General features: G+C 52.1%; 1 protein-coding gene across 1 annotated transcript in view; it reads right to left on the bottom strand.

Moving 5' to 3' along the window:
• Window positions 1-8,170: 8,170 nt before the first annotated feature.
• Window positions 8,171-26,891, bottom strand: part of LOC144487778 (alpha-tectorin-like) — a gene marked incomplete at its 5' end in the record, with an annotated part of 68,544 nt that continues 49,823 nt past the window's right edge. Inside the window, 9 exons of the mRNA XM_078205850.1 lie at window positions 8,171-8,482; window positions 9,862-9,964; window positions 11,254-11,413; window positions 13,388-13,636; window positions 14,679-14,839; window positions 16,373-16,557; window positions 21,130-21,246; window positions 22,130-22,398; window positions 25,058-25,344. Of these exons, the coding sequence (XP_078061976.1) occupies window positions 8,400-8,482; window positions 9,862-9,964; window positions 11,254-11,413; window positions 13,388-13,636; window positions 14,679-14,839; window positions 16,373-16,557; window positions 21,130-21,246; window positions 22,130-22,398; window positions 25,058-25,344 (1,614 nt within the window). The remainder of the gene's footprint in view (window positions 8,483-9,861; window positions 9,965-11,253; window positions 11,414-13,387; window positions 13,637-14,678; window positions 14,840-16,372; window positions 16,558-21,129; window positions 21,247-22,129; window positions 22,399-25,057; window positions 25,345-26,891) is intronic.

The raw sequence follows: 26,891 nt of genomic DNA, 5'->3' as shown, positions 1-26,891 counted from the left end.
AGAGAGAGAGGGACAGAGAGAGAGAGAGAGGGACAGAGAGAGTCACACACAGGGAGACAGAGAGAGAGAGAGAGAGGGACAGAGAGAGAGACAGAGAGAGGGAGAGAGACAGAAAGAGAGAGAGGGACAGAGAGAGTCACACACAGGGAGACAGAGAGAGAGAGAGAGGGACAGAGAGAGAGAGAGAGGGACAGAGAGAGTCACACACAGGGAGACAGAGAGAGAGAGAGAGGGACAGAGAGAGGGAGAGAGACAGAAAGAGAGAGAGGGACAGAGAGTCACACACAGGGAGACAGAGAGAGAGAGAGAGGGACAGAGAGAGTCACACAGGGAGACAGAGGGAGAATGAGAGAGAGAGCGAGAGAGACAGAGAGAGAGAGAGGGACAGAGAGAGAGAGGGACAGAGAGAGTCAGACACAGGGAGACAGAGAGAGAGAGAGCGAAAGAGACAGAGAGAGAGAGGGACAGAGAGAGGGACAGAGAGAGGGACAGAGAGAGGGACAGAGAGAGTCAGACACAGGGAGACAGAGAGAGAGGGAGAGAGAGAGACAGAGAGAGAGAGGGACAGAGAGAGTCAGACACAGAGAGACAGAGAGAGACACAAAGAGAGACAGAGAGAGAGAGAGCGAGAGAGACAGAGACAGAGAGAGGGACAGAGAGAGTCAGACACAGGGAGACAGAGAGAGAGAGAGAAAGGGAGACAGAGAAAGAGACAGAGAGAGAGAGAGAGAACATAAGAAACAGGAGCAGGATAGGCCATCTGGCCCCTCGAGCCTGCCCCACCATTCTATAAGATCATGGCTGATCTGATAGTGGGTTCAGTTCCACTTACCCGCCCGCTCCCCATAACCCTTAATTCCCTTATTGATCAGAAATCTATCTACCTGTGACTTCAACATATTTAACGAGGTAGCCTCTGATGCGCGATTGATTCACACGGGAGGCTAGGACGTACCCGGGAATAAAGGCTTTTATTCACAACAAGAATAGAGCATACTGCTTAACAATACTATCCCAGACTCAGGGCTACTAGGAAGTAACAGTGACCTTTATACTCCTGCAAGAAGGCGGAGCCAACCGGAGTGTACCACAGAACAATGCTAACAGGTGGAACACCCCAACCCTAACCCCAACAGTAACAAGAGTAACATATGTACAAGTACCCATAGTGATAACTATCTATGGTTCACCACAGCCTCTACTGCTTCATTGGGCAGAGAATTCCAGAGATTCACTACTCTCTGGGAGAAGAAGTTCCTCCTCAACTCTGTTCTAAATTGACTCCCCCGTATTTTGAAGCTATGCCCCCTCGTTCTTGTTTCCATTGTAAGTGGAAATAACCTCGCTGCTTCTACCCTGTCCAGCCCCCTCATTATCTTATATGTCTCTATAAGATCTCCCCTCAACCTTCTAAACTCCAATGAGTACAGGCCCAGTCTACTCAATCTCTCCTCATAAGCTAACCCCCTCATCTCCAGTATCAACCTGGTGAACCTTCTCTGTACTCCCTCCAAGGCCAATATATCCTTTCGCAAATAAGGGGACCAATATGCACACAGTACTCCAGTTGCGGCCTCACCAGTGCCTTGTACAGTTGCAGCAAGACCTCCCTGCTTTTATATTCTATCCCCCTCGCGATAAAGGCCAACATTCCATTCGCCTTCTTGATCACCTGCTGCACCTGCAGACTGAGTTTTTGCGATTCATGCACAAGGACCCCCAGGTCCCTCTGCACAGTCGCATGTTGTAATTTTTCACCATTTAAATAATAGTCCATTTTACTATTATTCCTTCCAAAATGGATAACCTCACACTTGTCAACGTTATACTCCATCTGCCAGATCCTCGCCCACTCACTTAGCCTATCCAAATCTCTCTGCAGACTTTCCACATCCTCCACTCAATTCGCTTTCCCACTCATCTTTTTGAGAGAGAGAGAGATAAAGAAAGAGAGAAAGAGAGAGACAGACACAGTGAGACAGAGAAAGACAGACAGAGACAGACAGAGACAGACAGAGACAGAGAGAGAGAGAGAGACGGAGAAAGGCAGACAGAGAGAGAGAGACGGAGGGAGAGATTCAGAGGAAGAGAGAGAGAGAGAGAGACGGAGAGAGAGAGACAGAGAGAGACAGAAAGAGAGAGAGATTCAGAGGGAGATATGGAGCTGGATTGTTCTACAGTCTGCTGTCTCGGGCTTTCTGTGGGGATGGGTCTGTGTCCCAATTCTCGGGTCTGGAGTTGGTTTCTGGGTTCTCTGATTTTCCAGACTATCTTTCCAGGGGGTGTCCGTAACGGAACTCCAGGTCTGTCCCACTCCTGCCCGGGAGTGGCTTGTTCCACATCTCTGCAGTTCACACACACTCGGTCCAGGTTCAGACAGAGTCAGGACTCACCCCCGTCACCAGAGACGTGAATCTTGCTCTGTGTGAGGGGACCTCTGAAAGTGTGAATTCTCAATCTGTGTCTCTTACCCCCCGTGCCAAGCTCTGCTCGCCCCCCAGGTCTGTCCACCCTCGGCTGTGCCGAGAACCAATGGAACTTCTCCTGACAATGTGAAGAATCTTTCTGTAAAAAGTCATGAATTCACAACTTTCCCAGAGTTGGAACGAGGGGTCATTTCACATGGAGGGGCTTTCGGAGTTGTTCGGGCCAGCCCTGCAAGGGGGAGGTTAACGAAAGATCAGGACGAGACCCCTCGATTTGTCAACACCAGGCTGGGTTACCCCCCCTCTCCCACCCCCACATTGTTCCAAACCTGGGTGAGGACGGGTGAGGGACACCGAGTATTTAATCAAAGAAGAACAAAGAACAAAGTACAGCACAGGAGCAGGCCCTTCGGCCCTCCAGGCCTGTGCCGATCATGATGCTCTAACTAAACTAAAACCGTACGCATTTACAGAGTCCGGATCCGTCGGGGCGGCACGGTAGCACAGTGGTTAGCACTGCTGCTTCACAGCTCCAGGGACCTGGGTTCGATTCCCAGCTCGGGTCACTGTCTGTGTGGAGTCTGTACGTTCTCCTCGTGTCTGCGTGGGTTTCCTCCGGGTGCTCCGGTTTCCTCCCACAGTCCAAAGATGTGCGGGTTAGGTTGATTGGCCATGCTAAAATTGCCTCTTAGTGTCCTGGGATGTGTGGATTAGCGGGTAAAATATGTAGGGATATGGGGGTAGGGCCTGGGTGGGATTGTGGTCGGTGCAGACTCGATGGGCCAAATGGCCTCTTTCTGTACTGTAGGGTTTCTATGATTTCTTCCATTCCCATCCTATTCATGTATTTGTCTAGTTGACCCTTAAATGCCGCTATCGTACCTGCTCCCACCCCCCCCCCCCCCCCCCCCCCCCCCCCCACCTGGGCAGCGCGTTCCAGACACTCACCACCCTCTGAGTACAAACCTTGCCTCGTACATCTCCTCCAAACTTTCCCCACGCACCTTAAACCTGTGTCCCCCGAGTACTTGACGATTCCACTCTGGGAAAAAGCTTCTGACTATCCACTCTGTCCATGCCCCTCATAATCTTGTAGACTTCTATCAGGTCTCCCCTCAACCTCCGTCGCTCCAGTGAGAACAAACCAAGTTTCTCCAACCTCTCCTCATAGCTAATGCCCTCCATACCAGGCAACATCCTGGTAAATCTTTCCTGTACCCTCTCCAAAGCCTCCACATCCTTCTGGTAGTGTGGCGACCAGAATTGAACACTATATTCTAAATGAGGCCTAACTAAAGTTCTATACAGCTGCAGCATGACCTGCCAAGTTTCATACTCAATGCCCCGGCTGATGAAGGCAAACATGCCGTATGCCTTCTTGACTCCCTTCTCCACCTGTGTTGCCTCTTTCAGTGATCGGTGGACATGTACGCCCAGATCCCTCTGCCTGTCAATACTCCTAAGGGTTCTACCATTTACTGAATAATTCCGACGTGCATTGGACCTTCCAAAATGCATTATCTCACATGTGTCCGGATTAAACTCCATCTGCCATCTCTCCGCCCAAGTCTCCAACCGGTCTATATCCTGCTGTATCCTTTGACAATCCTCTTCACCTCCGCGATTCCGCCCTCTCCTGGTAACCACAAGGGTTTCATTGCACTCATTTGGAATGTTGTGATGTGGAGATGCCGGCGTTGGACTGGGGTGGGCACAGTAAGAAGTCTCACAACACCAGGTTAAAGTCCAACAGGTTTATTCGGAATCACAAGCTTTCGGAGCGCTGCTCCTTCGTCAGGTGAGTGGGAGTCTGTTCACAACAGGGCATATAAAAACACAAACTCAATTTACAGAATGTGAGTCTTTACAGGTAATCAAGTCTTAAAGGTACAGACAATGTGAGTGGAGAGATGGTTAAGCACAGGTTAAAGAGATGTGTATTGTCTCCAGCCAGGACAGTTAGTGAGATTTTGCAAGCCCAAGGCAAGCTGTGGGGGTTACAGATAGTGTGACATGAACCCAAGATCCCAGTTGAGGCCGTCCTCATGTGTGCAGAACTTGGCTATCAGTTTCTGCTCAGCGACTCTGCGCTGTTGTGTGTCGTGAAGGCCGCCTTGGAGAACGCTTACCCGAAGATCAGAGGCCGAATGCCCGTGACCGCTGAAGTGTTCCCCCACAGGAAGAGAACAGTCTTGCCTGGTGATTGTCGAGCGGTGTTCATTCATCCGTTGTCGTAGCGTCTGCATGGTTTCCCCAATGTACCATGCCTCGGGACATCCTTTCCTGCAGCGTATCAGGTAGACAACGTTGGCCGAGTTGCAAGAGTATGTACCGTGTACCTGGTGGATGGTGTTCTCACGTGAGATGATGGCATCCGTGTCGATGATCCGGCACGTCTTGCAGAGGTTGCTGTGGCAGGGTTGTGTGGTGTCGTGGTCACTGTTCTCCTGAAGGCTGGGTAGTTTGCTGCGGACAATGGTCTGTTTGAGGTTGCGTGGTTGTTTGAAGGCAAGAAGTGGGGGTGTGGGGATGGCCTTGGCGAGATGTTCGTCTTCATCAATGACATGTTGGAGGCTCCGGAGGAGATGCCGTAGCTTCTCCGCTCCGGGGAAGTACTGGACGACGAAGGGTACTCTGTCCACCGTGTCCCGTGTTTGTCTTCTGAGGAGGTTGGTGCGGTTTTTCGCTGTGGCGCGTCGGAACTGTCGATCGATGAGTTGAGCACCATATCCTGTTAAAAAAGCCATCCCCTACGGACAAGCCCTCCGAATACACAGGATCTGCTCGGATGAGGAGGATCGCAACAGACACCTCCAGACGCTGAAAGATGCCCTCATAAGAACAGGATATGGCGCTCGACTCATTGAGGGGAGAGGGGCAGAGGGAGGAAGGGGAGGGGGAGGGGGCTCACATTGTCTGTACCTTTAAGACTTGATTACCTGTGAAGACTCGCATTCCAACCATTATTTTGTAAAGTGAGTTTGTGTCTATATGCCCTGTTTGTGAACAGAACTCCCACTCACCTGTTGAAGAAGCGAGACTCCGAAAGCTTGTGCTACCAAATAAACCTGTTGGACGTGAACCTGGCGTTGTGAGACTTCCTACTGTGCCCACCCCGGTCCACACCTTCACATCAGCAGCAAGTGAACAGGTTTGAGGGAGTTTGTGTCAAGTTACTGCATCAGACCTTGGAGCAGAAATAGGCCATTCGGCCCATCAAAGCTCTCTTCCGGACTCCTAGCCTCTGAACTGGTTTTGTGGTCACGCTTCTCATCTGCTCAGTTTCTGTTGAATGGTGACCCCCATCCTCACCCAATCACTTTACCAGGGCGATTCTCCCACCCCACTGTGCTGATTTTCCAGCGCTCTGCGGTGGGACAACCTCGTGTCCGGGCATTGGCGGGATTCGCGCATGCGTTCCCACCGCGAGCGCGTCTCCGAGCGCCGGATATCCGGGACTGTCTGATTCACGCTGGAAACCAGCGGGAACACCAGGTCAGCACCTTGAATCGAATTGGTGTGTTATTTCAATGTGAGGATTGGACCCGGGGCTGAATTCTCTGAGCCCGCTGGCCTCTCCCAGCCTGCCAGGTGTACCTCACTCCAGTGGGGTTCACACCAACTCCCCATGTCCGGGGACTTAGCGGGAGACCCTGCTGGTGTGAAGGGGGGGCAATCGGAGCCACCCTGGGGGTTGGGTGGCTGGGGGGGGGTTGTGGTGGCCCCTAGGCATGGGCACCCTGGCAGGTGCCAGTCAGGGGCAAAGTGCCCGTGTCCAGGGGGAACCTTGACACTGCCCATCAGGCTTGGGGCAGTGCCAAGGGGGGTCAGGGTCTATTGGGTGGCAGGGCCTATGGGGCGATCGATGGGGCTGGAGGGAGGCCAGCGATCAGGGTGGGCTGGAGCAGCAGCACTGAGGGGGTCCTGAGTTGGCCAGTAATCGGGCAGTGGGGGGGTTGGGGGGGGTGGGGCAGCACAGTGGGGGTCCCGGGCTGGACAGCGATCGGGCAGTGGGGGGAGGGGTTGGGGGGGGGGGGGTGGCAGCACTGTGGGGGTCCCGGGCTGGACAGCGATCGGGCAGTGGGGGCAGTGGGGGTGCGGGGGGGGGGGGTGCAGCACTGTGGGGGTCCCGGGCTGGACAGCGATCGGGCACTGGGGGCAGTGGGGGTGCGGGGGGGGGGTGCAGCACTGTGGGGGCCCCGGGCTGGACAGCGATCGGGCAGTGGGGGGGTTGGGGGGGGGGGTGTGGCAGCACTGCGGGGGTCCCGGGCTGGACAGCGATCAGGCAGTGGGGGGAGTGGGGGTGGGGGGGGGGGGGAGGTGGGGCAGCACTGTGGGGGTCCCGGGCTGGTCTGCGATCGGGCAGTGGGGGGAGTGGGGGTGAGGGGGTGGGGCAGCACTGTGGGGGTCCCAGGCTGGACAGCGATCGGGCAGTGGGGGGAGTGGGGGTGAGGGGGTGAGGGGGTGGGGCAGCACTGTAGGGGTCCCGGGCTGGACAGTGATCGGGCAGTGGGGAGAGTGGGGGTGAGGGGGTGGGGCAGCACTGTGGGGGTCCCGGGCTGGACAGTGATCGGGCAGTGGGGAGAGTGGGGGTGGGGCAGCACTGTGGGGGTCCCGGGCTGGACAGTGATCGGGCAGTGGGGAGAGTGGGGGTGAGGGGGTGGGGCAGCACTGTGGGGGTCCCGGGCTGGACAGTGATCGGGCAGTGGGGAGAGTGGGGGTGGGGCAGCACTGCGGGGGTCCCGGCTGGACAGCGATTGGGGGGCCGCTGTGCGTGTGCAGAGTCCCCCTGGTTTCAGGCTCCAGGTTAGAGTAGGCCTCGCTGTCTGAAACTGAATGAGATTTGTGCTGGCGGGCCTGGCGCATCGCACAGAGAGCGGGAGATTCGAACCTGAAATCCCACTGATAAAAGCAGCGGGAATTACTCCCGGTACGGAGTGTTCGCTTTTATTGGGAGAGGGATTGAGTTTCGGAGCCAGGAGGTCATGCTGCAACTGTACAAAACTCTGGTGCGGCCGCATTTGGAGTATTGCGTACAGTTCTGGTCGCCGTATTATAGGAAAGATGTGGAAGTGTTGGAAAGGGTGCAGAGGAGATTTACCAGGATGTTGCCTGGTATGGTGGGAAAATCGTATGAGGAAAGGCTGAGGGGCTTGAGGTTGTTTTCGTTAGAGAGAAGAAGGTTAAGAGGTGACTTAATAGAGGCATACAAGATGATCAGAGGATTAGATAGGGTGGATAGTGAGAGCCTTTTTCCTCGGATGGTGTTGGCTAGCACGAGGGGACATAGCTTTAAATTGAGGGGTGAGAGATATAGGACAGATGTTAGAGGTAGGTTCTTTACTCAGAGAGTAGTAAGGGCGTGGAATGCCCTGCCTGCAGCAGTAGTGAACTCGTCAACATGAAGGGCATTCAAATGGTTATTGGATAAACATATGGATGATATTGGAATAGTGTAGATTAGAGGGGCTTTAGATTGGTACCACTGGTCGGTGCAACATCGAGGGCCGAAGGGCCTGTACTGCGCTGTAATGTTCTATGTTTTCCCGTGAATTCAACACTTGGAACCTTTTTGGGAGAATCCCAGTCTATATTTCTCCACTCACCAGAAACATTTTTCCAGCTTGATGTCGAACTTGATGAGGTGGAAGTCGGTAGTTTTGAGAGAATAATGTTGAAAATTCTCTGAAATATCTTGAAGCTGAATATTTTTGAATAAATGAAAGTCACCAGCAATCTTCCTGGTTTTTGCAATTTATTCAGAAGATTTGTTTCAGAGAAAAATCAGGAGAAAACGTTCACGCAGAGTGAGAAAGACAACTTTTAAACAATGATATCAAAGTGAAAATAAGCCGGATAAAGCTGAATAAGCCGGATAAAGCCAGTCGGGCGGTCATGGTCGTTGTAAAGGTTGGTTTCAATGCCGGGCAGGTTTGGTTTGGACACACAGTAGACCAATGGCATTGTGGCAGGTTACTGGAGTAGGATAACCAGTAACAGGCAGGCCGCTGAGGTTGCAGAGACAGGAAGGTTCCGGCTGGATGCAGAAACATCATCTGCAGACAAGGGAAAAGTCAGACGTTAGGAGCTGCACAGAATAAACAGACTAATTAACAAGTTATTCACCAACAGAAGAATGAGGAAGCTTATCCGATCCCTCGAGACATTTCCACAGTGGGAGACAGTGAATGATCACATCGTGGTCTCAGTATCACTTCCCCCCTTCTGCTGTCCACAACCTCATAGAATCTCTACAGTGCAGGAGAGGCCACTCAGCCCATTGAGTCTGCACCGACTCTCGGACAGAATATCTTACCCAGGTCCTCTCCCCATCAGATCCATGTAACCCCATCCACAGCCAATCCACCCCGCCTACACATTCTTCCACACTAAGGCTGGAGTTTTACCGTCCTGCCCGCCATGGGAATCGGAGCAGGTGAGTGGGAGACCTTGGAAAGGTCCATCGACATCGGGTGAGATTTTATTGTTTCGGGACAAGCAAGGCTGCAAAATCCCACCCAAAGGGGAATTTCCCATGGCCAATCCCCCTAACCTGCACAGCTTGGGGTAGCACGGTGACACAGTGGTTAACACTGCTGCCTCACAGCGCCAGGGACCCGGGTTCGATTCCCGGGGGCACGGTGACACAGTGGTTAGCGCTGCTGCCTCACAGCGCCAGGGACCCGGGTTCCATTCCTGGGGGCACGGTGACACAGTGGTTAGCGCTGCTGCCTCACAGCACCAGGGACCCGGGTTCGATTCCCGGGGGCACGGTGGCACAGTGGTTAGCGCTGCTGCCTCACAGCGCCAGGGACCCGGGTTCCATTCCTAGGGGCACGGTGACACAGTGGTTAGCGCTGCTGCCTCACAGCACCAGGGACCCGGGTTCGATTCCCGGGGGCACGGTGACACAGTGGTTAGCGCTGCTGCCTCACAGCGCCAGGGACCCGGGTTCGATTCCCGGGGGCACGGTGACACAGTGGTTAGCGCTGCTGCCTCACAGCGCCAGGGACCCGGGTTCGATTCCCGGGGGCACGGTGACACAGTGGTTAGCGCTGCTGCCTCACAGCGCCAGGGACCCGGGTTCCATTCCCGGGGGCACTGTGACACAGTGGTTAGCACTGCTGCCTCACAGCGCCAGGGACCCGGGTTCGATTCTGGTCTCAGGTGAGTGTCTGTGTGGAGTTTGCATGTTCTCCGCGTATCTGCGTGTGTTGCTTGCCAATTTCAGCTCAAGCTGGGAAGGTTGTCCGGGTCTTGGGCTGGGAGGGGGGGGGGGGGGGGGGGTGGTGACTGAGTGAACGTATCTGTAAACAAGCTCAGTGTTTCAGGATAAAGCTTCCTGGACACCACGGCGATGGTTGAAGGCCAGGGAAGTATTTCCTCTGCAGGAGTTGCAGTCTATCACTGCACCGTGTTCCACCTGCTCACTCACCTGCAATAACTGCACCAGTGTTAGGCTGTTCCAAGGTAAATGGACCAACGGTCAGGACATCTGATGGGCTGCCACCCTGGCTAGACCTTCTGGCGGGACAGCGCTGTGGTCAAGAGAAAATGTACATTTGAATAAAAATCCACCTTGATGGGAATCCATCCAGAAATGCAAAACACTTCAGGCACTGCTTTGTGAAATAAAACAGGTTTTTTACACAAATGGTGAAAATATTGGTCTTGAAATAAGTGCCCGTGTAGCAATCCATTTCCTAAATGCTCCGAAATAAAGGATTTGCTCCTCAGGGAAAGTCCAAGCCTGGAAAAAAACTGCCCGTGTCACTCGCAAAGGACAACTTGAACCAACAAGTGAACTCGTTCCTCTGTCACTTCCTGAGTTCTGACCATCTGAATGAAGATGTCTACGTGCAGAATTCAGGAACAAGCGTTCATTTTTGCCAAACTGTCGTTTGTGGGAAGTTATCTCAGCTGAAATCCTGACTCTGGGAGAATTGGTTCCCACGGGTTTGAACTCTCCACTGAGAGATTCGTTATTCAGAGTCTTTCCTTCATTTCCAGAATCTGTCAAACAGGCGAGAAAACGGGAGGTTTTCTTGCTGGTTTTTTCAGCTAGGTAAGTCATGGGAATTTACAGCATTCTGTACAATACAGATGCAGTAATGTGATTCTCGCCAGTAGGGGGAGGGGAAGGGGGGACTGTGGCGTCTCAGCTCACCTGTAAAACTGGCTGCTGAGCACTAGGGGGTGTCACTGTGTAGGTTCCCAATCTCCCAGAATACCTTTGTACGCAGGATACTGGGAGAACTGTCATTCCACCCCACCACCCCCACAGATATCATCAACCCCCACACAAACCCTCCCACACCACCCCCCCCGCCACACACACACACGCACCCCAGCCCTTCCCCTCCCCCAACGCCACCCAGCTGATTCCTGGGCGCGAGGCTGATTTCACCAGCAAAACGGGGCTGGCGAGAGGCGAGACACCAGGCCCGAAGCCAGTTTCTCACCTCTCACCCGATCTTCCCGGCTCACCAGACCGATCGAGCAGTGTGGTGAGCCCGTAAGATCGTGCCGGTTAAGTCTCCAAACCTCCCACAATCAGAGCAGTGAAGCAGCCAGCAATCCAGGCTCCAGCTTGGGGAAAGAGAGAGACCACGCCTGAATGGTAGATAGTGATGGGCGTGTTTGGATGAACCAGCGACACCTAGTGGGAGATCAATTGTAAAACAGCAGTGGCTGTGTTCTTGTAACTAACTGAGGGCTCGTGTCTCACGGAATGATTGTAAAGTGTTTGCTTGGACGGAGGGTCCGACGGTGACTTGTCACCCTGAGAATGAAGGGAACATTATGAAGGAAGACAGCGTGAACTTACCGCCGAGCACTGAGTGGTTTGGAAGTTACACAGCCGTGTCTGACAATGCAGATAGAGTTGGTTCACGTCACCAACAAACTTAAACGCAGCGAATGAGAAGCGGCAGATCAGGGAGACTCCACTTTCAGCAACACCCACCTCACTGAGTGTATTTGGACACCTGCAATGAACAATGAATGCGATTGGTTGTATCCATACTGAAGATGTGATGGTTCGGGACAGGTCAATGTCCATTCCAACATCGGCATTCGGTTACTCTTCCACAGAACCAGAGAAAAGTCACAGCACAGAAGGAGGCCCTTCAGCCCATCCTGTCCATACCAGCCCGAGGACACCCAGGTGCCCTTCCTAATCCCGCCTTCCTGCACCCGGCCCAAAGCCCTGTATCTTACAGCTCTTAAGGTGCAGATCCAGGTCATTTTAAAAAGAGTCTCGGCTTCCACCACCAACTTGGGCAGTGAATTCCAAGCACCCTCCATTGCAAGGCCATTCGGCCCATTGAGTGTGTGCTGGATCTTTCCAAGCGCAGTCCAGGTGGCGATAATTTCTTGGCATCTTCCCAGTCTCCTTTAGCCAATCAGTGCCTGGGATCGAAATCTCAGTGAACCTCCTCCCACCTTTCGACCCATTTCTATTCCCTCCATTGCCTCCTCACTGCCCCCTCCCTGTTTCGCGGCCCCATCATCTCCTGGGTCTTTGGGCCTCTCCCACTCTATCAGAGACATTCCCCTTTGTCCCTCGCTCCTTCCTCTGCCTCTCTGATGGCTTCAAACCCCTTTCCCCACAAACCTTTCTCCCAGTTTGATGAAGGGTCATTAAATCTCCTGCCAAATATTTCCAGCTTCAAAATCTGGGCAGAAAAGGAAGATTCTTAGTTTTTAAACCATAGGAAATAGGAGCAGGAGGAGGCCATTCAGCCCCTCCAGCCTGTTCCACCATTCATTACGATCATGGCTGAATATCCAGCTCCGACACGACACGGTGACACAGTGGTTGGGGCGGCACGGTAGCACAGTGGTTAGCACTGCTACTTCACAGCTCCAGAGACCCGGGTTCAATTCCCGGCTCGGGTCACTGTCTGTGTGGAGTTTTCACATTCTCCTCGTGTCTGCGTGGGTTTCCTCCGGGTGCTCCGGTTTCCTCCCACAGTCCAAAGATGTGCGGGTTAGGTTGATTGGCCATGCTAAATTGCCCCTTAGTGTCCTGAGATGCACAGATTAGAGGGATTAGCGGGTAAATATGTAGGGATATTGTGGTTGGTGCAGACCTGATGGGCCAAATGGCCTCTTTTTGCACTGTAGGGTTTCTATGATTCAATAGCCTGATCCCCCCATCCCACCATATCCTTCAATCCCCTTCACTGCAAGTGCGATATCTGACTGCTTCTGGAAAACATCCAATGTTTTAGTCTCAGCTGCTTTCTGTGGGAGTGAATTCCACACATTCACCACTCTCTGGGTGAAGGAATGTCTCCTTATCTCCGTCCTAAATGGTCTACCCTGAATCCTCAGACTGTGAGCCCTGGTTCTGGACTCCATCAGGGAAATCAGATCAGCCATGATCTTATTGAATGGTGGGGCAGGCTCGAGGGGCTCGATGGCCAATCCTGCTCCTATTTCTTATGTTCTTATGAAATCCTCCCTGCATCTACCCTGCCTATTCTTGGAGACATTTCTTCACCCAGAGAGTGGTGAGTCTGTGGAATTCATTGCCACAGGAAGTAGCTGATGCCAAAACATTGAATGCATTCAAGAGACGGCTGGATATCGCACTTGGGGCGAATGGGATCAAAGGTTATGGGGAGAAAGCAGGATGAGGCTATTGGGTTGGATGATCAGCCATGATGGTGATGAATTGGGGAGCAGGCTGGAAGGGCCGAATGGCCTCCTCCTGCTCCTATCCTCTATGTTTCTATGTTTCTATACAATCGCAACAATTAAGAGGCATCTTGACAGATACAGGAATAGGCAGCAAATAGAGGGATACGGACCGCTTAGAGGCAAAAGGTCTTTAGTTTAGAAAGGTGTCATGTGTCAGCGCGGGCTTGGTGGGCCGAAGGGCCTGTTCCTGTGCTGTACTGCTCTTTGTCCTCTGATCCTTGCACACAGTACTGAGAGGATGGTGACATACTCACTGGCTGCTGACAAGGCTCCACCGTGTTGTTGAGGAAGGGTCGGCCACTGGGGTGGTCCAGCAATTGTCCAGTGTTGTCACAAACTGATTGGGATCTATCCCGGAGACCCGGATCCCAATGTAAACTCGATCATTTACGTTGAGTCTGACTGGAGTTTGAGCAAAGGGGAGTTGGTACTGAGAGTCACGATACATTATCATCACCACCTCATAGGTCCCTTCACCTTCCGGTAACGCCACATGTACAACACTGCTCCGGGAAAGAACACACAACGGCAAGAGTTAAAATCCTCCCAGAATACATCATCAACAATCCACAATTCCTGAAGGCTTTAATGTTGATACTTGGAAGTTTCAAAGATGCATTTTAGATTTGTCTGATCCAGAATAATCCGGCAGTCACACCGTGCAGTTTTGCTTTTAGCCGAGACATTTGCAATAAATATCCATAAGTCCATCAGACATAGGCTGCCATTCAGCCCATCGATTCTGCTCTGTCGCACAGTGAGATCCCATCTGATCTGACAATACAATCCTATATCTGCTTGTTCAAACTTACAATCAACCCAATTTGCTCAGATGTTTCTCATTTTTAAAAATCATTTGTGGGACACGGGCGTCGCAGGCTGGGTCCAGCATTTATTGCCCATCCCAACTTGCCCTTGGAGGGCAGTTGAGAGTCAACTACATTGCTGTGGCTCTGTAGTCACAAGTAGGCCAGGCCAGGTGAGGACGGCAGATTTCCTTCTGTGAAGGACATTAGTCATCCATCCAGATGGGTTTTTAGATGGTCATCAGTAGATTTTTAATTCCTGATTTTTATTGAATTCAAATTTCACCATTGGCTGTGGTGGGATTTGAACCTGGGTCCCCAGAACATTACCCTGGCTCTCTGGATTTCTAGTCCAATGACAGTACCACTACACCACTGCCTCCCCTCGAGAGATGAACAAGTACGTATGATGAATGGACGTATAGACACTTCATCCTCCAATTCTCAATTGGTTCAAATTAAAATGTTGGATAAAAGTTCATTGATTTGAGCTTTTCCACTTGAAGGAGCAAAGGGCCCTTTATTTTTCACAGCGGATGGATGTGAGGCGGCCTGGTGGAGGGATATTACTCATTGCAGGCTGTTCATTGCCAGGGTGGTCTGGCTGGAGGGAGGTCCAGGCTGGTCACAGGAGATTCTATCTGCAGTTTGTATCACTAACCACACCTGGGAATCTCAGCTGATTACTCACTGCTGCCAGTGTTTGGGCCACTGGGACTAAAGAAGGTAAAAATCTCACCTTTGGACCACGTTATCCGATGCAAACAAAGACACGTTCATCGTCAGAGGGAAGACACATGAGAAAACCAAAGCAATGGTCCGATTGCGAGACACAACTCCATAATCCTCAGTAAGCGATGCTTGGATGGTGTTTGAGTGAGTGAAGTGGGTGCTGTTTACCTAAATATTTAAAAATAAAACCCTTGTTCATCAAAGTGAATTGCCGACACAGCAACATCGAATCCTAGAATCATTACAATACCATAGGAGACCATTCAGCCCATCGAGACCTGCATGAATCTCTGACACAGCTTCCAACCCAGGCCCTATCCCCGTCCTGTTCCTGTAACCCCATGCATTCTTACCTTGGCAATCCCCCGAACCTGCACATCTTTGGACACTAAGGGGCACCATGTTTTTATTACGCACCTCACAAGGTCAGGGAAGGCCCGGTGAGCGTGGAATACAACTTCCCCCTCTTAGCCCAGCGTGGAGGATGCAGTAACCCAGCCCGTGAGTAACGTCAATCGGACACCAGTGCATTGACGGTCTGTTCAACACTCACCCCTTCCCCCCCACCCCGGCGTCCCCCATCAGCCATTCGGCCCATCGAGTCTGCGCCGCCATTCACTGAGATTGTTCCGATCTGATAATCCTCAATCCCGCCTTATCCCCATAACCCTCGATTCCCTCACTGATTAACATCTCTCTGTCTCAGCCTTGAACATTCTTAATGACCCAGCCTCTACAGCCCTCTGCGGGAAAGAATTCCACAGATTCACTGTCCTCGGGGAGAAGGGATTCCTCCTCATCGCTGGGTGATCTCCTCACTCTGAGATTCTGCTCTCTGGTCCCAGACTCCCCCACAAGGGGAAACAACCTCTCAGCATCGACCCTGTCAATCCCCCCTGAGAATCCGATATAGAGTCTGCTCCCAGACTCTCCCACACGGGGAAACACCCTCTCAGCATCCATCCTGTCAAACCCCCTGAGAATCTGATATGTCTCAATAAGGTCTCCTCTCATTCTTCTAAACTCCAGTGAGTACAGACCCATCCTACCCAACCTCTCCTCATCAGAAACTCCCTCCCTACCCGGGGTCGACCGAGTGAACCTTCTCTGACTGCTTCCAATGCCTGGATATCTTTCCTTAGATAAGGAGAGCAGAATGCCAGGTATGTATTCTCCACCTGTCTGTAACTCCTGTTCCCCCCTGACAGGAAGTCATTGATTAGTTTAGGTTTCGGGGGTGGGACAGGGAGAGGGACACGTCTCCTTTCCTTTGTGTTTTGCCACTTTTCTTTCGGCTCACGTCCAACCCTTGTTACCCCTCTGATGTCTTGCCTTTATATTTTGGTTTGTTGTCTTGTATCCTGGGCCTTTCCCTTTTTTCGATATATTATTAGTCCTGTGGGTTTTTTCCAGTGTGGGGTGGTGTTGGTCGGAGCTTCCTGAACTTGGAAAACCAAGTTACAGCATCAATACAAGATGACAAATTAGCATTAGGTCGTACTCTCTGACTGAATATTCTCCACAAATCATTCCCAAAATGTGAAGGGGAACATTGATTTGGATATTGACTGCCTGGTGAAAGAAGTTTGCTAATTGAGAAGGTGAGAGTGGAAGATCTCTCCTTTCTCGATAGACTAGTGACATAGGCAGTGTCTTTACAAAGTCAACCCTTTCATTCTGACCTGCTCTCCACAGAGATACCTTGAGATTGGAGCCACAGAAGGGTCTGCTGGTGTCAAACTGGAAGACCAGTCTCCCATTGGTAAGGTGCCCGATACAGCTGGGGTCATTCAGGTGGAAGTAGCGAGTGTGCCAGCCATCATTGAAGAGTAGGCAGCGTGACAGAGAGATCTCACTGCTGTTACCGTTACATTTCAGTCTGTAATCTGTAACCACAACACAAACTATCATCAGCAATTTACAGAATGGAGTCTGGTTCTGCAATCATTCCAGATTCAGTCAGGATGGTGTGGGGGGGGGGGTTTCACTGGACTCAGATCAACCAACAACAGGGGGCAGGTCACAGCAGAATGGGTCGGTGAGAATGACAGACAGAAATCGCGACAGAGCTCGTACGGAAATGTGAGGTCATGCATTTTGGAAGGTCGAATACAGACAGGAAATACACAGTAAATGGCAGAACCCTTAAGAGTATTGATAGGCAGAGGGATCTGGGTGTACAGGTACACAGGTCACTGAAAGTGGCAATGCAGGTGGAGAAGGTAGTCAAGAAGGCATACGGCATGCTTGCCTTCATCGGCCGGGGTATTGAGTTTAAAAATTGGCAAGTCATGTTGCAGCTTTATCGAACCTTAGTTAGGCCACACTTGGAATATAGTGTTCAATTCTGGTCGCCACACTACCAGGGGCTGGCCATGGTGGGGATGGGGATTGGGGTCAGCCATGGAGAGGTCAGCTTGGGGAAGCCATCGGGAGGTCAGCGATTGGGAGGGGTTTTGGGGTCAGTGATTGGGATGGGTTTTGGGGTCAGTGACAGGGAGGGGTTTTGGGGTCAGTGACAGGGAGGGGTTTTGGGGTCAGTGATTGGGAGGGGTTTTGGGGTCAGTGACTGGGAGGGGTTTTGGGGTCAGCGACTGGGAGGGGTTTTGTTTGGGGTCAGTGACTGGGAGGGGTTTTGTTTGGGGTCAGTGACTGGGAGGGGTTTTGGGGTCAGTGATTGGGAGGGGTTTTGGGGTCAGTGATTGGGAGGGGTTTTGGGGTCAGTGACTGGGAGGGGTTTTGGGGTCAGTGACTGGGAGGGGTTTTGTTTGGGGTCAGTGACTGGGAGGGGTTTTGGGGTCAGTGATTGGGAGGGGTTTTGGGGTCAGTGATTGGGAGGGGTTTTGGGGTCAGTGATTGGGAGGGGTTTTGGGGTCAGTGATTGGGAGGGGTTTTGGGGTCAGTGACTGGGAGGGGTTTTGGGGTCAGTGACTGGGAGGGGTTTTGGGGTCAGTGACTGGGAGGGGTTTTGGGGTCAGTGATTGGGAGGGGTTTTGGGGTCAGTGATTGGGAGGGGTTTTGGGGTCAGTGACTGGGAGGGGTTTTGGGGTCAGTGACTGGGAGGGGTTTTGGGGTCAGTGACTGGGAGGGGTTTTGGGGTCAGTGATCGGAGGGGAGGGGATGGGTGGAGGGGATGGGGGGAGGGGATGGGGGAGGGGATGGGTGGAGGGGATGGGGGGAGGGGATGGGGGAGGGGATGGGGGAGGGGATTGGGGAGGGGAGGGGGGGTTGGGTTGGGGAGGCCATCGGGAGGTCAGTGATTGGGAGGCTGGCGATGGGGAGAGGGGACAGTGCGTACGCGCTGATCTCCTCACTGACAGGTCAGTACAGACTCAGTGACCCAGTCAACGCGCTGAGCTGCCTCTCGGGTGGGATTCGGTCTCAGCCCCCCCTTCCCGGCGGGAATCTCCTCGCGGACTCAGTGACGCACGCAGGGCCAGATTCACCTCACTGAGTTCACCCAAAAACCTGGGCGGGAAAATCTCCCATTTCCCACCCATTGGGAACCTCGCTGCTTTTTGGGAAATTCCCCACGACAAAGGATTTGAAAGCAGCTTCCAAACTGGTTGCACCTATGGGTGACAAGGTGCACCTATGGGTGACAAGGTGCACCTATGGGTGGCCAGAGACCATGTTAAGTGCTGCCCCTAGTTTCATGGAATCATACAGTGCAGGAGAGGCCCTTCGGCCCATCGAGTTTGCACTGACACGTGAGGAACACCTGACCTCCCACCTCATCCCATTTACCAGCACTTAGAGTCATAGAGGTTTACAGCACGGAAACAGGCCCTTCAGCCCAACTTGTCCATGCCGCCCCTTTTTTTAGCCCCTAAACTAATTCCAATTGCCCGCGTTTGGCCCATATCCCTCCATACCCATCGTACCCATGTAACTGTCTAAATGCTTTTTAAAAGACAACATTGTACCCGCCTCTACTACTACCTCTGGCAGCTTGTTCCAGACACTCACCACCCTCTGTGTGAACAAATTGCCCCTCTGGACACTTTTGTATCTCTCCCCTCTCACCTTAAACCTATGCCCTCTAGTTTTAGACTCCCCTACCTTTGGGAAAAGATATTGACGATCGAGCTGATCTGTGCCCCTCATTATTTCATAGACCTCTATAAGGTCACCCCTCAGCCTCCTACGCTCCAGAGAAAAAAGTCCCAGTCTATCCAGCCTCTCCTTATAACTCAAACCATCAGGTCCCGGTAGCATCCTAGTAAATCTTTTCTGCGCTCTTTCTAGTTTAATAATATCCTTTCTACAATAGGGTGACCACAACTGGACACAGTATTCCAAGTGTGGCCTTACCAATGTCTTGTACAACTTCAACAAGACGTCCCAACTCCTGTATTCAATGTTCGGACCGATGAAACCAAGCATGCTGAATGCCTTCTTCACCACTCTGTCCACCTGTGACTCCACTTTCAAGGAGCTATGAACATGTGCCCCTAGATCTCTTTGCTCTGTAACTCTCCCCAACGCCCTACCATTAACTGAGTAAGTCCTGCCCTGGTTCAATCTACCAAAATGCATCACCTCACATTTATCTAAATTAAACTCCATCTGCCATTCGTCAGCCCACTGGCCCAATTGATCAAGATCCCTCTGCAATCAGAGATAACGTTCTTCACTGTCCACTATGCCACCAATCTTGGTGTCATCTGGAAACTTACTAACCATGCCCCCTACATTCTCATCCAAATCATTAATATAAATGACAAATAACAGTGGACCCAGCACTGATCCCTGAGGCACACCGCTGGTCACAGGCCTCCAGTTTGAAAAACAACCCTCTACAACCACCCTCTGACTTTTGTCATCAAGCCAATTTTGTACCTATTTAGACACCTCACCCTGGATCCCGTGAGATTTAACGTTATGCAACAACCTACCAGTGGTTTCAGATAAAGCTCGGCACAACATCGTGGGCCGAAGGGCCTGTGCTGTGCTGTACTGTTCTATGTTCTATGTTTGGTACCTTGTCAAAGGCCTTGCTAAAGTCCATGTAGACAACATCAACTGCACTGCCCTCATCTACCTTCTTGGTTACCCCTTCAAAAAACTCAATCAAATTTGTGAGACATGATTTTCCACTCACAAAGCCATGCTGACTGTCCCTAATCAGTCCTTGCGTCTCTAAATTCCTGTAGATCCTGTCTCTCAAAATACCTTCCAACAATTTACCCACCACAGATGTGAGGCTCACTGGCCTGTAGTTCCCAGGCTTTTCCCTGCAGCCCTTTTTAAACAAAGGCACAACATTTGCCACTCTCCAATCTTCAGGCACCTCACCCGTGACTATCGATGATTCAAATATCTCGGCTAGGGGATCCGCAATTTCCTCCCTCGCCTCCCATAACGTCCTGGGATAGACTTCATCAGGTCCCGGGGATTTATCTACCTCGATGCGCTTTAAGACTTCCAGCACCTCCTTCTCTGTAATATGGACACTCCTCAAGACATCACTATTTATTTCTCCAAGTTCCCTAACATCCATGCTTTTCTCAACAGTAAATACTGATGAGAAATATTCATTTAGGATCTCACCCATCTCTTGTGGATCTGCACATAGATGACCTTGTTGATCCTTAAGAGGCCCTACTCTCTCCCTTGTTACTCTTTTGCCCTTTATGTATTTGTAGAAGCTCTTTGGATTCTCCTTTGCCTTATCTGCCAAAACAATCTCGTGTCCCCTTTTTGCCCTCCTGATAGCTCTCTTAACTCTACTCCTAAACCCCCGATACTCTTCAAAGGATTCACTTGGCCCATAGCCTTGAATGTGATGATGTGCCAAGTGTTCATCCAGATACTTTTTAAAGGATGTGAGGCATCCCGCCTCCACCCCCCTCCCAGGCAGCGCATTCCAGACTGTCACCACCCTCTGGGTAAGAAGCGTTTCCTCACATCACCTCTAAACCTCCCACCCCTCACCTTGAACCTATGTCCCTTCGTGACTGACCCTTCAGCTAAGGGGAACAACTGCTCCTCATCCACTCTGTCCATGCCCCTCATAATCTTGAGCACCTCAATCAGGTCGCCCTCAGTCTTCTCTGCCCCAACGAAAACAACCCAAGCCTATCCAGTTTGAGTTTTATCCCAGGTCACCCACCATCCTGACATGGAATTATGTTGCGCATTCCTTCAAAATCCTGGAACTCCCTCCCTAACAGCACTGTGGGTGTACCTACACCACACGGGGACTGCAGCGGGTTCAAGATGGCGGCTCACCCACCCCCTTGGTAAGGGATGCGGGGGGGGGGGTAAAGACTGGGCCTGGCCAGTGACACACACGCCCTGGTGAATGAATGTAAAACATACCAGGTTTCTGTGTTTGTGCAGGGTTTCTGTCCACTGTTTTCACCCAGGGACATGGGAGAGTTTATCCAGAGAACCTTCCTGTCAGAAGAAAGTGGATCGTGGTTTACAGGCCACCTTTTCCACCAGATTCTTACCGTAGTTCTTGTCCTGTCCGCCACTTACATCATCACAAAAGCAGCCGTAAGTTCCTCGGTGTTCCCCACACCATTCGTTCCCCCGACACGACTGTTCCTCGCACGGATGCTGCAGAGCTGGAATAAAACACAGTCTGTATCGTTAGACACGCCACACACTCACCAGGCTACACACCCCAACAGATCCGCCCAGCCGCTTCTCCTCTGGCTCATCACAAACCAGAATTCCCCAACCAATATCGAGGATAGGGGCAGGAGGAGGCCATTCGGCCCTTCAAGCCTGCTCCCCCATTCATCACCATCATGGCTGATCATCCAACTCAATATCCTCATCTCCCTTACTCCCCACATCCTTCGATCCCCTTCACCCTAAGGGCTGTATCTGACTGCTTCTTGAAAACATTCAATCTTTTGGCATCAGCTGCTTTCTGTGGGAGTGAATTCCACACATTCACCACCCTCTGGGTGAAGACATTTCTCCTCACCTCAGTCCCAAATGGTCTACCCTGAATCCTCAGACAGTGACCCCCTGGTTCTGGACTCCCCCCACCATCGGGAACATCCTCCCTGCATCTACCCTGTCCAGTCTCGTCAGAATTTTATAAGTCTCGATGAGATCCCCCCTTTAAAGTTTTTTAAGTTTATTTATTAGTCACAAGGCTTACATTAACACTGCAATGAAGTTACTGTGAAATTCCCCTGGTCACCACAGTCTGGCACCTGTTCGGGTCAATGCACCCAAACCAGCTCGTCTTTCAGACTGGTTCTTCTGAACTCCAGTGAAAACAATCCTAACCCGGTCAATCTCTCCTCATACACCAGTCCCGCCATCCCTGGAATCAGCCGGGTAAACCTTCGCTGCGCTCCCTCGAGAGCAAGAACATCCTTCCTCGGAAAAGGAGACCAAAACTGCACACAATACACCAACGCCCTGGTATTGAGCAAGAGGTTTAGAAATACAATTGCCAGCAATCATCAAGAAGCAAAAGCAAATGCTTACGACAGTCCCGGCTGGCGTGCCAAGGGGCCACCGATACCCCGTCAACTTTACAAGCCTTCTCGTAAGCTTCGATGGCTCCACACAGCATCAGGTTACTGGTACCGTACTGACACAGGTCATAGACACAGGATGAATAGTAATTCATGGGGTCCAGGTGCCAGTGACAGGCAGCAAAAGGTCCGGTCTTATTGAGGATGATTGAACAGAGAGACTGAACCTCAGCAGCCCGGGCACATTCCATCTCCAAGCTCCGATCGCCATCTTCACAACTACAAGACAACAAACCCAGGAAACAAAATGACCATCAACGTGATGTCAGAGCAGTTATCCCAGTCTCACTCGCACAGAGACTGTCACCAACATTCTCCCTGAAATGTAACATTCACCAAGAGGAAGAATCCCCACAAAATCAACTCAGACAAAGAATTAGCAGAGTTCCTCATTTCCAAAATAACTCCCAACCTCTGTGAATATTCCACAGCTCTGAATCAAACCCCATGCTGTACCTGTCCTGGGAGTGTTTGATGGGGACAGTGTAGAGGGAGCTTTACTCTGTATCTAACCCCGTGCTGTACCTGTCCTGGGAGTGTTTGATGGGGACAGTGTAGAGGGAGCTTTACTCTGTATCTAACCCCGTGCTGTACCTGTCCTGGGAGTGTTTGATGGGGACAGTGTAGAGGGAGCTTTACTCTGTATCTAACCCCGTGCTGTACCTGTCCTGGGAGTGTTTGATGGGGGACAGTGTAGAGGGAGCTTTACTCTGTATCTAACCCCGTGCTGTACCTGTCCTGGGAGTGTTTGATGGGGGACAGTGTAGAGGGAGCTTTACTCTGTATCTAACCCCGTGCTGTACCTGTCCTGGGAGTGTTTGATGGGAACAGTGTAGAGGGAGCTTTACTCTGTATCTAACCCCGTGCTGTACCTGTCCTGGGAGTGTTTGATGGGAACAGTGTAGAGGGAGCTTTACTCTGTATCTAACCCCGTGCTGTACCTGTCCTGGGAGTGTTTGATGGGAACAGTGTAGAGGGAGCTTTACTCTGTATCCAACCCCGTGCTGTACCTGTCCTGGGAGTGTTTGATGGGGGACAGTGTAGAGGGAGCTTTACTCTGTATCTAACCCCGTGCTGTACCTGTCCTGGGAGTGTTTGAGGGGGACAGTGTAGAGGGAGCTTTACTCTGTATCTAACCCCGTGCTGTACCTGTCCTGGGAATGTTTGATGGGGGACAGTGGAGAGGGAGCTTTACTCTGTGTCTAACCCCGTGCTGTACCTGTCCTGGGAGTGTTTGATGGGAGACAGTGTAGAGGGAGCTTTACTCTGTATCTAACCCTGTGCTGTACCTGTCCTGGGAGTGTTTGAGGGAGCTTTACTCTGTATCTAACCCCGTGCTGTATCTGTCCTGGGAGTGTTTGATGGGGGACAGTGCAGAGGGAGCATTACTCTGTATCTAACCTTGTGCTGTACCTATCCTGGGAGTGTTTGAAGGGGACAGTGTAGAGGGAGCTTTACTCTGTATCTAACCCTGTGCTGTACCTATCCTGGGAGTGTTTGATGGGGACAGTGTAGAGGGAGCTTTACTCTGTATCTAACCCCGTGCTGTACCTGCCCTGGGAGTGTGATGGGGACAGTGTAGAGGGAGCTTTACTCTGTATCTAACCCCGTGCTGTACCTGTCCTGGGAGTGTTTGATGGGGACAGTGTAGAGGGAGCTTTACTCTGTATCTAACCCCGTGCTGTACCTGTCCTGGAAGTGTTTGATGGGGACAGTGTAGAGGGAGCTTTACTCTGTATCTAACCCCGGGCTGTACCTGTCCTGGGAGTGTTTGATGGGGGACAGTGTAGAGGGGGCTTTACTCTGTATCTAACCCCGTGCTGTACCTGTCCTGGGAGTGTTTGATGGGGGACAGTGTAGAGGGAGCTTTACTCTGTATCTAACCCCGTGCTGTACCTGTCCTGGGAGTGTTTGATGGGGACAGTGGAGAGGGAGCTTTACTCTGTATCATCTTGTGTGAGGTGAGAATTCAATTAGTTTTTGTTGTTCTTATCGCTGAGTGTTGGGAGTGAAGTCCCTCCCCTGGAGTTATGGCGAGACATTGTCCAGGAGCAATGGACATGCTGCCCTTTACTTATATTCTTTACTGGGATGTGTGTATCGCCGGCCGGGCCCAGCACTGACATGAGGTCAGGAGCTGAGTGACCCTGGCGGAACCCAAACTGGGCGTCACTGAGCAGGTTATTGCTGAGCAGGTGCTGCTTGATAGCGCTGTCGATGACCCCTTCCATCACTTTACTGATGATCGAGAGTAGACTGATTGGGCGGTAATTGGCCGGGTTGGATTTGTCCTGCTTTTTGTGTACAGGATATACCTGGGCAATTTTCCACATTGTTGGGTAGATGCCAGTGTTGTAACTGCACTGGAAGAGCTTGGCTAGGGGAGCGGCAAGTTCCGGAGCACAAGTCTTCAGTACTATTGCCGGAATGTTATCAGGGCCCATTGCCTTTGCAGTATCCAGTGCCTCCAACCGTTTCTTGATATCACACGGAGTGAATCGGATTGGCTGGAGACTGGCATCTGAGATGCTGGGTACCACTGGAGGAGGCTGGGATGGATCATCCACTCGGCACTTCTGGCTGAAGATTGCTGCGAATACTTCAGCCTTATCTTTTGCACTGATGTGCTGGGCTCCTCCATCATTGAGGATGGGGATATTGGTGGAACCTCCTCCAGTGAGTTGTTTAATTGTCCACCACCATTCTTGACCGGATGTGGAAGGACTGCAGAGCTTAGATCAGATCTGTTGGTTGTGGGATCGCTTATCTCAAAAGGACTATTCAGGGTGAAGGAGAGGTCAAAGTGCCTGGTTTACACACTCAGACCTCCCGTGTCCTTTGAGGATGGTCTATCTTTGGCTGCACCCAAAACCCTTACCTCGGGTCACTCTTCTCCGTTCTCCAAGAATTTCCAAATGTGTTGTCATCCCTCGCTCTTTCACCCGTGGGCAGAACCTTATCGTCCGTCCAATCACCATTGAAATTGCCGCACATGCCACATAACCTGTTGGCATACTCGGGCCCGACTCGCACGAGCAGAGTGCTCCGTCCATTGTAAAGCACCTCGACATTATTCACCGCAGAAACCACGATGAAACCATCCAGCTGTGATATCCTGGCCAAAGTGGGGATATTGTGAGGCATCAAAACAGCTGTTCCATTCACCTGGGAACACAAAGGCCAGCTCAGCACTGCTTCAATGTGCTTTTGCTAAAACCCCACACACATTTATTTTGTGAGGTCACTCACCGACTGCCCGAACTCCAGAAAATTCCCCACCAATAGCGCAGGGGTTTTCTTCAGCAAAGCACAGTTAGTGGAGGATAGGAATGAAGAAACAAAGTTTGCTGAGCCTTACACCTCGACAAGAATATTAACACCATCGGAAATCGAGACAGGAGAAGACCATTCGGCCCCTCGAGCCTGCTCCCCCATTCAATAGGATCCTGGCTGATCCTACATTCTTCACGTCCACTTTCCTGTCCTTTCCCCGTAAGCCTGGATTCCCTCACTGATCAAAAACCAATCTCAGCCTCAAATCTACACAAGGACTCTGTCCCCACAGCTCCCTGTGACAAGGAGTTCCAGAGACTCTCAACCCTCTGAGAGAAGAGTCTCCTCCTCATCTCAGTGTTAAATTGGTGCCCCTTTTCTCTGAGACTCTGCCCTCTGTCCCGAGACTCTCCCATGGGGGGAAACATCCTCTCAGCATTTACCCTGTCAAACCTCTGAAGAATCCGGTATGTTTCAGTGAGATCCCCTCTCATTCTGCTAAACTCCAATCAGCAGAGTCCCGACCTGTTTATCCTTTCCTCATCAGACAATCCCTCCATCCCGGGGATCATCCCAGTGAACCTTCTCTGAACTGCCTCCAATGGAATCATATCCTTCCTTCAATCAGGGAACCAGACCGGCTCCCAGTCCCAGATGTGGACTCACCCAGTGCAGTATGGGTGGCATGGTGACACAGTGGTTAGTGCTGCTGCCTCACAGCGCCAGGGACCCGGGTTCGATTCCCGGGGGCACGGTGACACAGTGGTTAGTGCTGCTGTCTCACAGCGCCAGGGACCCGGGTTCCATTCCCGGGGGCACGGTGACACAGTGGTTAGTGCTGCTGTCTCACAGCGCCAGGGACCCGGGTTCCATTCCCGGGGGCACGGTGACACAGTGGTTAGTGCTGCTGTCTCACAGCGCCAGGGACCCGGGTTCGATTCCCGGGGGCACGGTGACACAGTGGTTAGTGCTGCTGCCTCACAGCGCCAGGGACCCGGGTTCAATTCCCGGGGGCACGGTGACACAGTGGTTAGTGCTGCTGTCTCACAGCGCCAGGGACCCGGGTTCAATTCCCGGGGGCACGGTGACACAGTGGTTAGCACTGCTGCCTCACAGCTCCAGGGACCCGGGTTCGATTCCCGGGGGCACGGTGACACAGTGGTTAGCACTGCTGCCTCACAGCGCCAGGGACCCGGGTTCGATTCCCGGGGGCACGGTGACACAGTGGTTAGCGCTGCTGCCTCACAGCGCCAGGGACCCGGGTTCGATTCCCGGGGGCACGGTGACACAGTGGTTAGTGCTGCTGCCTCACAGCGCCAGGGACCCGGGTTTGATTCCCGGGGGCACGGTGACACAGTGGTTAGCACTGCTGCCTCACAGTGCCAGGGACCCGGGTTCGATTCCCGGGGGCACGGTGACACAGTGGTTAGCACTGCTGC

This window comes from Mustelus asterias, unplaced genomic scaffold, assembly GCF_964213995.1.
Source record: "Mustelus asterias unplaced genomic scaffold, sMusAst1.hap1.1 HAP1_SCAFFOLD_1033, whole genome shotgun sequence".
Classification (NCBI taxonomy): Eukaryota; Metazoa; Chordata; class Chondrichthyes; order Carcharhiniformes; family Triakidae; genus Mustelus; species Mustelus asterias.
This window is presented reverse-complemented; position numbering and strand designations above follow the sequence as displayed.